This window comes from Gopherus flavomarginatus, chromosome 23 (assembly GCF_025201925.1).
Source record: "Gopherus flavomarginatus isolate rGopFla2 chromosome 23, rGopFla2.mat.asm, whole genome shotgun sequence".
NCBI lineage: Eukaryota > Metazoa > Chordata > Testudines > Testudinidae > Gopherus > Gopherus flavomarginatus.
Genome location: NC_066639.1, coordinates 10,636,487 through 10,649,095, shown reverse-complemented (window position 1 = coordinate 10,649,095; position 12,609 = coordinate 10,636,487). Strand labels below are relative to the sequence as shown.

Genomic DNA, 12,609 nt, shown 5'->3' with positions numbered 1-12,609 from the left:
GGATGAGGTAACATGGAGCCTACCAGGGTTGAACATGGCCCTAAGAACAAACGCCCTCTCAGCCTCTCCTCTCTCCCCCCTCCCAGAGTCAGTAACTCGGATAAATCATTCCTTGAAATCTAAACAGCCCCAGTTTGAGAGACTGTGATTAATGCAGGTACCTTAGGGGCTGCTGCATCAACCCCCTGCCTGGATGAGGAGGATGAAGAATATCAGTAAAAATGGGTTAGGCTGGGAGAGGGCACAGCTGATTTGAGATTGGGAGCCAAGTTGACCAAGAGGCCAGAACTCATGGAGGGTTTAGGAGAAGAAGTCAACAGGACTGGGTAGAGGCATTTCAGAGCATTTTCCCCATTAACCATTCTGCCATGTATATAATTTAGAAACTTTTCATTCCCATCTAAACACCTTGGAGCTAAGCTGGGTTGATGCATTTCCACTTACAGTGGTACAGTTTTAATTAGGTGTTTAATCAGATGCTCATGCAACACAAAGCAGTGAACAATGGGTGTGCTTTCATTCATTAACTTGACTGTGCTGGGCATCGCTTTTAAAAAAAGATGGTGTGAGGGAGTGTCAAAATTTTAGGCATTAAGAAATGGTACGTAGGTGTTAGTTCCTTTCTCAAGCGTTTCTCTCCTAATTTTAATGTCAGTTTTGAATTAGTATTAATACCATGTTCTTTTAACAGCAGTAGGGTCCTTTTGTATAATTGTTTGCAAGATTTCAATGGATATTGCGAACCAACCGTCTTAACCTTTTATTTTGAGATTCCTAAATACAACCCAGCGCACCTCTCCTGAACGACTGCAAGCCCTGGCCGGTGACATGTTCCTTAGAGAGCAAACACCTGACGAGCCCTCTCACCCTAAAAGCGCGCATTTGGCTCTTTGACACTGCTTTATTCGCCCAGCCAGAAAATGCTATAGGGAACCCGGTCATTACAGCCGACCGTCACTAGGTACAGTTCTACCAGCTATGGGTCAACATTCAAATGGTTCTGTTTGTTTATCTTTCATTCAGCGTTGCAATTCTTAGATCCTATTTAAAAACGGGAAGTGAAATAACTGAAGCAAGTTAAGAAGAGAGCGGCATCGGGCATAGGTGGGGGTAAAACAATAAATGGAAAGAACTGACTATGCAAAAAGGAACATCACAAATTATCAGAGCCCCAGATCCCAGTCCAACTGAACCCACCCCAGCCAGGCATATCAAGCTGGGTCCCTGGAAAATCACCCAGCCCATCTGGCAGTGAACACTGCGTGTTCCAGGCAGAGCTACGGCGTGTGCGTCTGCTCTGCTGACATGCTGCTTTGGTATGGAAAGCACCACAGCCACAGGAAGCAGAGACATGGACTCCTACAAAACACATTCCCTGATACACCTCCAATGCCGCATCCCCTCACACCTCCCCACTGTCTGCCATCCCCTCCCCTACCTCCACATGGCCATTCTCAGCCTATTGCTAACGCTTCCTCCCAGCCTTCAGCACTATAAATCAATAAAATATGGTGTTACAAAAGGTGGACTGTGCCACAGAAACCTGATCTGGACGTGAGTGAGGTTTTTGATACAGTTCCACATGGGAAACTATTTGTTAAATTGGAGAAAATGGGGATCAATATGAGAACCGAAAGGTCAATAAAGAATTGGTTTAAGAGGAGTCTACAAGGGGATCATATTGAACGGTGAGTTGTCAGGCTGGAGGGAGTTACAAGTGGAGTTCCTCAGGTCAGTCTTGGGACCAATCTTACTCAACACTTTTATTAGTGATCTTGGCACAAGAAGTGGGAGTGGGACACAAAGCCGGGAGGGATTGCCAATATGGAGGAGGACAGGAAAATCATACAAGAAAATCTGCATGTCCTTGAAAGCTGGAGTAATAGAAATGGGATGAAAATGAATAGTGCACAAATTCTAGTTGTTAGTCCCCAAGTGTATAATTTTGCAATAAGCTGGGGATTTGTCAATTGGAAGTGACAGAGGAGACTGGTTGATCAAAGGATAATTATGAGCTGCCAACGTGATGCAGTCATGAAATAGGTTAATGCAGTCCTAGGATACATCAGGTGAGGTATTTCCAGCAGACACATGAAAGGGTTAGTACTGTTATAAAAGGCACTGATGAGACCTCATCTGAAATACACCTCTACCTTCTGCCCTTAATGTCTCTGAGTCTATAAACTGTGCTTTGTGTTGCACAGACACTGATGGAGATCAGGGCCCCATCGTGCAGCACATGGCAGAGAACCTGACTGAGATCAGCACCCCCATTCTGCTGGGCACTGCACAGACAGAGAGGGACAGTCCTTGCCCCAAAGAGATCACAATCCAAAGAGACAATTGGTAGGAGGAAAACAGAGAGGGGCTGTGACTTCCCCAAGGTCACCAAGCAGGTCAGGGACAGAGCCAGGAACATACCCCGTTAATGCCAGAGCCACATCACCCGCAGCTTGGAACGGTCCCCACACCCCATTGTATTAGGCTGCAGGAAGAGATGGTTTGTCCACGGATGCACAGGCTGTCTTGGCAGGGCAGCTCAGCTGCGGTCCCTGCACACAGCTGGGTGTGTGTGTCATGAGTCAGGAGAAGTCAGTGTCCAGTCCTGTGGGGCTGTGCTCCTGGCTCATACCTCCAGCACTCACTGCTGCCCCTCCCTTACCAGCTGCACTGGTCAGCCAGCCCCAGGCCTCTGTGAGGTCACTGCCCTCCACTCCCACCACTTTAAACCTTCAAACAGGGATATGGTGCACCAGTGCCAGAGTGCACTAGTGAAAAGTCTGTCTGTACTAAGGATTTGCACCAGTGCCTAAAACACCAGTATGGCAGAGACGTTCAGTGCCCAGAACAGCAGGACCGTGGCACTAGAACTGGGATCTAGTTTTAGCTCTGTCACAGACCTTGCACACATCAATGTTTCTCCTCCCAACTTTAGTCTCTTTACCCAGCTGCCCACTCACTGGGGTCTCCTCTCTCTCCACAGCTGCTCACCACTAAAATCTGTGTGCGTGTCACCAGAGCTGAGGTACTTCAGCTCTGGAATAGTCTTACAAGGGGAGCTGTGGAGTCTCTTTTCCTGCAAGTTTTTAAGAACAGGTAGGACAAACCTCTGTCACAGATAATCAATATATACTTGGCCCTGCCTCGGCAGAGACAGCTGGACTTGATGACATCTTGAGGTCCTATCTAGCCCTACATTTCAAGGATGCTATGCGATATATATGTATAAAACAACATACAGAGAAAAACTGCACAACAACATGATGTCAAGCCATTCAAAAAACAACAACAAAACAAAAAACTACATTGCACAGCATAAAATGACACAATACTAAGGAGAAGAAAGCAACACGATGCAAACTAACACACCTTAGGACAAAAGTACACAATGCAAAATAGCTCAACTCAAACCAACACAACATAGACACCAAACAAGCTGAGGCAAAACAACGCACCATAAAACTATGCAACACAACATGGTGCAATCACAGTTCCAAAATGCAACATGCAAAACAGCTCAGCGTAGAACAGGACACAGCACAAAAGAGAATTATTTCAATGCAGGCCTGGAAGGGATCTTGAGAGGTCATCTACTCCAGCCTCCTGTGCTGAGGTAGAACCAAGTATCCCTAGACATTCCCAGACTGGTGTATCTCTAACCTGGTCTTAAAAACCTCCAGTGAAAGGAATTCCACAGTATCCCTTGGAAGCCAATGCAAGGCAGATACAGGCCAGAACAACGCTGAACACACACGCTGGGCTTGCGGATAAGGGGAGAGGCAAGAACTGAAACCATCTGGGTTCGGTTCCCAGTTTTGCCACAAATTCTCCATGCAAACTTGAGCAAATTACTTCAGCTCTCTGAGCTTCAGTTTCCCCATCTGTAAAATGGAGAGTCGCCTCCCACCATTGGCCTATTTGGCCTTTCAGCTTTTTGTGGCAAGGCCTCTCTGTCCCTGTGGGCATGTCGACACTGCAGTCAGACACCGGCAGCTGGCCTGTGCCTGCTGACTTGGGCTCACACGGCTCAGGCTGTGGGGCTGTTTAATTGTGGTGTCCATGTTCCGGCTGGGGCTGCAGCCCAAGGTCTGGCACCCTCCCACCTCGCAGGATCCTATAGCCTGGCTCCAGCCTGAGCCCAGACATCTACACTGCAATTAAACAGCCCCTTTGCCTGAGCCTGGTGAGCCTGAGTCAGCTGGGAAGGGCCAGTGGGGGGTTTTAATGGCAGTGTAGAGATACCCTTGGTGTCTTTTCCGCACCTGTCAGAATGGGGACCCTGATCTTGGTCAGTGTCTGTGCAGAGCCCTGCACAACAGGAAGCCTGATCTCAGTTGGGGACTCTGCAGCTCCCAGCATTACAGGAGCCCTGATTTTGTTTAGGGCCCCTGCAGCAACTGGCAAAATGTGGGGGCAGGATCTCTGTCAGGGTCTGTGCAGTGCACAGTACAGGGGTGGGGTGTGATCTTCGTTACGGTCAGTGCAATGCCAGGCCCAACGGGGACACAGATCTCAGTCGAGGTCTCTGAAGTACTCAGAACAATGGAGGCAGCTGTTTGGGTCACAGTCATGCGCTGCCTGGCACAAGGGGGACCGTGATTTTAGTGCAGGTCTCAGTTTTACCTGGACAACTGTGGGGTCTGATCTCACCTGGGGTCTCTTCAGTGCCTGGCAGAACAAGGCCCAGATCTCAGCTGGGGTCCCCGCAGCGCCTTGCAGAACAGGGCCACGCTCAGTACGATAGGAGCCCTGATCTCAGTCACACACCTGGAGAGAAAAGTGGGAAGATTTTTGAGAATTCAATATCAGTATTTGAGAACTGAGGAGAAAATGGGGCACAAGCTGAATATTTGCCAATATAAGGGACAAGCATCAACATGTGGGGAGATTTTATGTCACCATTCAACAGTTTAAGAGAGAAGAGGGGAAATTGGAGGGGATTATACAGGGACATTGAATCAACAACAGAATGGGACTGATTCTACTTGCCTCACACTCACAAGGTCAGGAGGGAGCCCTGGGTGATGTCTTTTCACTGGGGAAAGGAGCGGGGCTGGAGTCAGAAGGTCGCTGGCTGTGGGGAGGGGCTGGCAATGGGGTCTGGGAATGTGACTAGCAGGTGATGGGGGGAGGAGTAACTGGACTGGGAAACCTGGGGCTGGGCCGTCTCCATGGGGGACACTTGCTCCTCCCTCCCCTTCCTGGCCCTTCCCAAGCCCTGTTGCCAGCAGAGAGGGGCCCCCCCAGCCCCACCCAGAGGTGTCCCTGTCTCAGGGCCCCCCCAGCCCAGCCCAGTTCAGAAATCACTCAGGGGAACCATTTCCCACCCACACAAGAACAAATCCCTGCAGGTGAAAATGGGGGAAACACCCCAAACCTGAGATCTGAACTGGCCATTGGCGAAGGGGAGAGAAAATGGGGCACAATGGGGGGAGGGGAACAGGGAACTTCTCAGGGTTTGGGGGAGGGGGGGTCACCCTGGGTGCTGCTCGTTGCTCTCTAGGGAGAAAGGGGGCAGGACGGGAGAGGAGGGGGGTCCCCACGGGGGGGGGCAGCTGTAAATTCGAGGGGATCTCAGCCCCCCCCTTTCTCTCCCCGCTCCTCGGGGGTCACCTGCTCTTCTCCCCCCCCGGCCATGTCCGGGCTGCACAGACATTTCCCCCCCGCCCCTTTCCCAGCCCCCGCCGGGCCCCACGGGGGGTTAATGCGGGACTCTCCTCCTCCCCGATCTGCGCATGCCCAGAGCCCCCACGGCACAAACCCTTCTCCGGCCCCGGGAGAGGCTCCAACGGCCCCGCGCGAGCCAGGCAGAGCCGGAGCGGCCCGCGCGCGCTTGCAACTCGTTTTCTTCTCTCCCACCTAGCGTCACTTCCGGTCCACGGAGAGTCAGGAACTACATCTCCCAGCCTGCCCCGGGGGCGCTTCCGCTTTTTCTAGCCCAGGGAAGGGAGGTCCCCGGGGCCAGCCTGACCCTCCCCGCACCGCTCATTCTGTGTCCTGGCCCTACCCCCTCTCCCAGCCGGGGCCTCTCAGACCCGCCCCCGCCTCTTCCCGGGGAGCGGCAGAGCTGGGAGGGTTTATGACCCCCACGTAATAACCCCCCCTGGCAGGAGCGTGTCCGCCCCACGCGTGTCCCCGCCCCGCGGCCTTCGCTCCCGGCCCCGGGATTTGCTCCAGTTCTGAAGCTAGTTGCAAAACGGGAGGACTGCTCAAACTGACGTTACACCGGCACAAGGGGGCGGGTTCTGGGCCGGAGGGGCAGGAAGGGGCAGCTCCTCCCCGGGCCTGGCCCTGACCCGGGGCCCCACGCAGGAGGGTTGGACACGCGGGGACCCGCCTCAACCCGGAGGGGGCAGGAGAGGGGCTGGGGCTTCCCAGGGGAAAAGCAGGGGTGGGGGCTGGTGCTGCTGAACCATCAGACTAAGGAGCCCCCGGCTGAGAGTGCAGCGAGCACGTGTCAGTTCAGCGCTGGAGATGGGACCCAGCACGTGTCAATTACCTGCCTCTAAAGCCTCTAAATCCCCTGGGCACCGCTCGCCAGGGCACAGCTTGGGAGCTGCCCTGGGAATAGATCCTGCGGGAAATCCCTTCCCCCCTCTGCTAGCTTGTGTTTGTTACAGCCCTGGAAATAACCCCGCTGCCTGTGTGCTCCGCAGAGAACAGAGGAGCAAATTCTCTCCCTGTTCGCCCTTCCACAGCCATGAAAGGAAGGAATAAACCCCCAGTAGTGCCCTGCCCCACAGAGTCCCCCCCTGTAAGGAGAGAGATGTGCAGTGACTAGGGCTCCAGCTCAGCGTCACCAGGTTTATATAACTTTTGGTGATGCCCAGAACGGGTCCAAGTCCTGCCCTTCCTTCCTCACCCCCTACCTCAAAGCTCTAGGAGGGAGTTTGGGTACATGAGGTGCAGACTCTTGGATGGGCAGGGCGTAGGTGGGGTGGTGGCAGCCTGTGGGAGTGAATTTGGGTGCAGGAGGGGGTGCGAATTCTTGGAGGGAGTTTGAGTGCATGAGGTGCATGCTCTGGGGCTGGGCAGGGGGTTGGGAGGCAGGGGGCGGACCCTGGGAGGGAGTTTGGGTGTGGGTGAGGTGCAGGATCTGGGCTGGATCGGGGGTTGGGGTGCAGGGGGGGCAGTGGCTGGCGTTGGGATGGAGTTTGGGTATGGGAGGGATGTGGGCTCTGGGCTGGGCCAGGGAGTTGGGGTGCAGGGGGGTGGTGGTGGGCTCTGGGAGGGAGTTTGGATGTGGGCGGGCTGAGGGATCTGGCCTGTGGCAGAGGGTTAGGGTGTGGCACCTATCTTGGGCAGCTCCCAAGAGTGACCCACACCCCCATCTGGCAGCAACTCCTACATGAAAGAGGCCTGGGGGGCGTGGGTTTCCTGGCATCACTGCCCACTGGCACCACCCCTGCAGCTCCCATTGCCGCAGTTCCAACGGCAGAGTTGGCATTTGGGGTGGGGGCAGCATGCGAGAGAGACACCTCACAGGGGCCATAGGGATGTGCCAGATCCTACTGGGAGTAGTGCGCCGTGCAGAGCGAGGGTGGGCAGGAATCCGCTTTAGTCTAGCTGTGCTGCCAGTAGTGGTGGCAGGAGCCCCCGGACCCTTTCAAATTGCCCAGGGGCAGCTGCTCAGGCTTTCTGACTTTCCGATGGGGAAGCAAAGGGAATGCACATGTGCCCCCATGAGCAGTTCTGGGGAGTCTTTTGGGGGAAATCAGCAGCGGTTTGTAGGGGGGGGAGTGCACAGCCTGAATGTGTATGAGCCAACCCCAGCCCCTAGCCCCGCAAAGCAGTAGGGCTTGGCACTCTCTGTGCATTGGTGTGGTGGCTGAGGGGTTAACCAGGCAGTGACAATCCAAGGAGGTTCCCTGAGTCAGTCTCACTCCTGAGGAGATTCTGCACCAAAAAAATTCTGTGCACAATATTTAAAAATTCTGTAAATTTTATTTGTCAATCAATAAATGTGGAGGCTCCAGCATGGCAGGGGAGAGCACAGGCTGCTGGATGCACAGAGGTGGGAGATCACCCTGCAGCCCCCTCTCTCCTCCAGTGAAACAGACTCGGTGGTGAGGCTGCATCTCTCTGCTGCCTACTCCAGGAGCCCCCAAAAGACTCCCCAGAACTGCTCCTGGGGGCACATGTGCCTTCCCTTTGCTTCCCCATCAGAAAGTCAGAAAGCCTGAGCAGCTGGCCCTGGGCGATTTGAAAGGGCCCGGGGGCTCCTACCACCACTACTGGCAGCACAGCGAGACTAAAGCGGATTCCTGCCCACCCTCGCTCTGCACGGCTCACCACTTCCAGAAGCATCTGGCATAACCCAGTGGCCCCCGTGGGGTGTCTCTCTCGCATGCTGCCCCCACCCTAAGTGCCAACTCTGTCATTGGAACTGCGGCAATGGGAACTGCAGGGGTGGTGCCAGCTGGCAGTGATGCCAGGAAACCCACGCCCCCCAGGCCTCTTTCATGTAGGAGTTGCTGCCAGATGGGGGTGTGGGTCACTCTTGGGAGCTGCCCAATATAGGTGCCACACTCTAACCCTTTGCCACAGGCCAGATTCCGCACCCCACCCACATCCAAACTCCCTCCCAGAGCCCACCACCACCCCCCTGCACCCCAACTCCCTGGCCCAGCCCAGAGCCCACATCCTTCCCATACCCAAACTCCCTCCCAATGCCCGCCACTGCCCCCCCGCACCCCAACCCCCTGATCCAGCCCAGATCCTGCACCTCACCCACACCCAAACTCCCTCCCAGGGTCCGCCCCCTGCCTCCCCTGACTCCCAACCCCCTGCCCAGCCCCAGAGCATGCACCTCATGCACTCAAACTCCCTCCAAGAATTCGCACCCCCTCCTGCACCCAAATTCACTCCCACAGGCTGCCACGGCCCCCCTACCCCCTGCCCATCCCTGAGCCTGCACCTCATGTACCCAAACTCCCTCCCAGAGCTTATGGGGTGGTACGAGGGCGAGGAAGGAAGCAGGATTTGGACCCATTCTGGGCATCACCAAAAGTTATATAAACCTGGTGACGCTGAGCTGGAGCCCTAGTCACTGCACATCTCTCTCCTTACAGGGGGGGACTCTGTGGGGCAGGGCGCTGCTGGGGGTTCATTCCTTCCTTTCATGGCTGTGGAAGGGTGAACAGGGAGAGAATTTGCTCCTCTGTTCTCTGTGGGGCACACAGGCAGCGGGTTATTTCCAGGGCTGTAACAAACACAAGCTAGCAGAGGGGGGGAAGGGATTTCCCGCAGGATCTATTCCCAGGGCAGCTCCGAAGCTGTGCCCTGGCGAGCGGTGCCCAGGGGATTTAGAGGCTTTAGAGGCAGGTGATTGACACGTGCTGGGTCCCATCTCCAGCGCTGAACTCACACGTGCTCGCTGCACTCTCAGCCGGGGGCTCCTTAGTCTGATGGTTCAGCAGCACCAGCCCCAACCCCTGCTTTTCCCCTGGGGAGCCCCAGCCCCTCTCCTGCCCCCTCCGGGCTGAGGCGGGTCCCCGCGTGTCCAACCCCCCTGCGTGGGGCCCCGGGGGCAGGGCCAGGCCCGGGGAGGAGTCGCCCCGCCCCTTTGTGCCTGTGAGGACACTTTGAGCAAGTCTCCGGTTTGGCAATAGGTGCAGTTTCTGCCCCGTTACACCGGCAGCGGGGCTGTGGCCGGGTCGGGAGCGCAGCGCGGGGGCTGCTCCAGCCCTGCAGCCAGCGCGGTGAGGCCGGGGGCAGGGCCCGAGGGGGTGGGAATACGCGTGGGGCGGACACGCTCCTGTCGGGAGGGGCCGGGCCTGGCTCGCCCCCTGCCCGGGGGGGGGGGTCCCCGAGCTCCCCGTGGCCGAAGCGGGGCTGCCCGGGGCTGCGGGGGGCGAGTGTCACGGGCGGGGCCGGGAGCTGCAGGAGGGGCCGGAGCGCGGCTCGGCTGCAGAGCTCGGAGCCCAGGCTGGGCCCGGGAGCGAGGGGAGGGGGAGCCGGGGGGTGGATCTGGGGTGTCAGAGCCGGGCGGAGGGAGCGGCTGGGGCTGGGGGGAGCTGGGAGTTTGGGGTGCACTGGGAGGTCAGGGCTGGGGGGGAGCTGGGAGTTTGGGGTGCGCTGGGAGGGTCAGGGCTGGGGGGGAGCTGGGAGTTTGGGGTGCGCTGGGGGGGTCAGGGCTGGGGATTGGCGGCTGTTTAGAGGTCACAAGCCCTCCCAGCGCTGCCGCTGTATTAAAGCGCTCCCCGAGAAAAGGCGGGGGGGGGGCCGGTCTCTCAGCAGGGTAAAAGGAGGAGGGGCGGGGAGACGGTCTGCCTGGCCCCGGGAACCTCCTTTACTTGGGCTGGAGAGGGCGGAAGCGGCCCCGGGGCAGGCTGGGAGATATAGTTCATGACTCTCCTGGGAGCGGAAGTGACGTCGGCGGGGAGGCGGAGCCGGGCTGCGATGGAGCGTTGGTCGCTCCGGCTTTGTCTGGCTCGCGCGGGGCCGTTGGAGCCTCTCCCGGGGCCGGAGAAGGGTTTGTGCCGTGGGGGCTCTGGGCATGGCGGGGGGGGAGAAGAGCAGGTGACCCCCGAGGAGCGGGGAGAGAAAGGGGGGGGCTGAGATCCCCTCGGATTTACCGCTGCCCCCCCCGTGGGGACCCCCCTCCTCTCCCGTCCTGCCCCCTTTCTCCCTAGAGAGCAACGAGCAGCACCCAGGGTGACCCCCCCTCCCCCAAACCCCTGAGAAGTTCCCTGTTCCCCTCCCCCCATTGTGCCCCATTTTCTCTGCCCTTCGCCAATGGCCAGTTCAGATCTCAGGTTTGGGGTGTTTCCCCCATTTTCACCTGCAGGGATTTGTCCTTGTGCGGGTGGGAAATGGTTCCCCCGAGTGATTTCTGAACTGGGCAGAGGCTGGGGGGGCCCTGAGACAGGGACACCTCTGGGCTGGGCTGGGGGGCCCCTCTCTGCTGGCAACAGGGCGTGGGAAGGGCCAGGAAGGGGAGGGAGGAACAAGTGTCCCCCATGGAGATGGCCCAGCCCCAGGTTTCCCAGTCCAGCTACTTTCCCCTCCCCCACCCTGCCCAACCCAAAGCCCCCCCCTCGCCTGCTAGTCAAATTCCTAGACCCCACTGCCAGCCCCTCCCCACAGCCAGTGACCTTCTGACTCCAGCCCCGCTCCTTTCCCCTGTCAAAGCCGCACCACCCGGGGCTCTGCTGGCCATGTGGATGTGTGACCAGAAGAATCCGTCCCATCCTGTTGTTGATTCAATATCCCTGTATAAGCCCCTCCAATTTCCCGTCTTTTCTCTTGAACTGTTGAATGGTGACATAAAATCTCCCCACATGTTGGTGCTTTTCCCTTATATTGGCAAATATTTAGTTTGTGCCCCATTTTCTCCTCAGTTCTGAAATACTGATATTGAATTCTTGAAAATTGTCCCGCTTTTCTCTCCAGGTGTGTGACTGAGATCAGGGCTCTTATCGTACTCAGCGTGGCTCAGCCCTGGCCTGAGATGAGGTCCCTCAGTGCCGTGCCCTGCACAAACCTTGACCAAGTTTGGGGCCCTGGTGGTGCCAGGAACTGCACAGACCCCTACAGAGAGCAGGGACCTTGTTGTGCCGGGTGCTACAGTGACCCTGACTGAGCTCCGGGCCCCTGTTATGACAGGCCCTGCATCAACACCATGTGAAATCAGGCTCCCATTGTGCCTTGCGCTGCAGAGACAGCAAACAAAATCAGGGACCTTGTTCCTGGAGCTGCAGAGACCTCAAGTGAGATCTGGGCCCTGTTCTGCCAGGTGCTGCAGAGACCCCAACAGAGGTCAGACCCCACTGTTGTGACAGGTGCTGTGGAGACCCCAAGTGAGATCTGCGCCTCTGTTGTGCTGGGCACTGCAGAGACCCCACAGACATCAGGCCCCCCATTGTGCCAGGGAAAACTGAGACCTGGACAAAGATCACTGCCCCCCCCCTTGTGCTGGGCAGCGCACAACTGGCCCAGATTTCTGCCTCCATTGTGCTGGGCACTTCAGAGACCTTGACTGAGATCTGTGTCCCCGTTGGGCCTGACACTGCAGTGACCCTGACCCAGATCACGCCCCACCACTGTACTGGGCACTGCACAGACTCTGCCTCCATATTTTTCCAGATGCTGTAGGGACCCTAAACAAAATCAGGGATCTTGTGATGCTGGGAGTTGCAGAGTCCCCTACTGAAGTCAGGCCCTCTGTTGTGCAGGGCTCCTGCACAGACACCAAGATCAAGGTTCCCATTGTGACTGGTGCTGAAAAGACACCAAGGGTATCTCTACCCTGCTGTTAAAACCCCCAGCTGGCCCATGCCACGTGACGCAGGCTCACAGGACTCAGGCGAAGGGGCTGTTAATTGCAGTGTAGATGTCTGGGCTTGGGTTGAAGCCAGGCTGTAGGACCCTGCCGGTTGGGAGGGTACCAGACCTTGGGCTGCAGCCCCAGCCGGAACATGGACACCACAATTAAACAGCTCCGCAACCTGAGCCGTGTGAGCCCAAGTCAGCTGGCGCAGGCCAGCCGCTGGTGTCTAGCAAGTTTGCATGGAGAATTTGGGGAAAAACTGGGAACTGAATCCAAATTGTTTCAATTCTTACCACTTCCCTTAACCAAAAGCCCAGCATGTGTGTGTATAGCATTGT

General features: G+C 56.8%; 2 protein-coding genes across 19 annotated transcripts in view; one reads left to right on the top strand and one right to left on the bottom strand.

Annotated features, from left to right (window-relative positions):
- The window catches only part of LOC127039376 (zinc finger protein OZF-like), a 231,323-nt gene that overhangs the window by 152,354 nt on the left and 66,360 nt on the right, over positions 1-12,609 (bottom strand). For 5 of the 12 annotated variants that reach the window (XM_050932990.1, XM_050932985.1, XM_050932986.1 and 2 more), the window contains exons 2-3: positions 5,762-5,859; positions 4,651-4,767 (exon numbers count right to left, since the gene is read on the bottom strand). The exons of 1 other annotated variant lie outside the window; for it this stretch is intronic. The gene's annotated coding sequence lies outside the window, so the exon portion shown is untranslated. Of the gene's footprint in view, positions 1-4,650; positions 4,988-5,761; positions 5,860-12,609 lie in introns of those variants that run through there. 6 more of the 12 variants (XM_050932988.1, XM_050932994.1, XM_050933000.1 and 3 more) reach the window with 3 other exon arrangements.
- LOC127039365 (zinc finger protein 883-like) overlaps positions 1-12,609 on the top strand; it is a 116,613-nt gene that overhangs the window by 82,896 nt on the left and 21,108 nt on the right. For 4 of the 7 annotated variants that reach the window (XM_050932940.1, XM_050932939.1, XM_050932942.1 and 1 more), the window contains exon 1: positions 10,369-10,474. The exons of 2 other annotated variants lie outside the window; for them this stretch is intronic. In XM_050932940.1, the coding sequence (XP_050788897.1) occupies positions 10,402-10,474 (73 nt within the window). In that variant the 5' untranslated portion in view covers positions 10,369-10,401. Of the gene's footprint in view, positions 1-10,368; positions 10,475-12,609 lie in introns of those variants that run through there. One more of the 7 variants, XM_050932941.1, reaches the window with a different exon arrangement.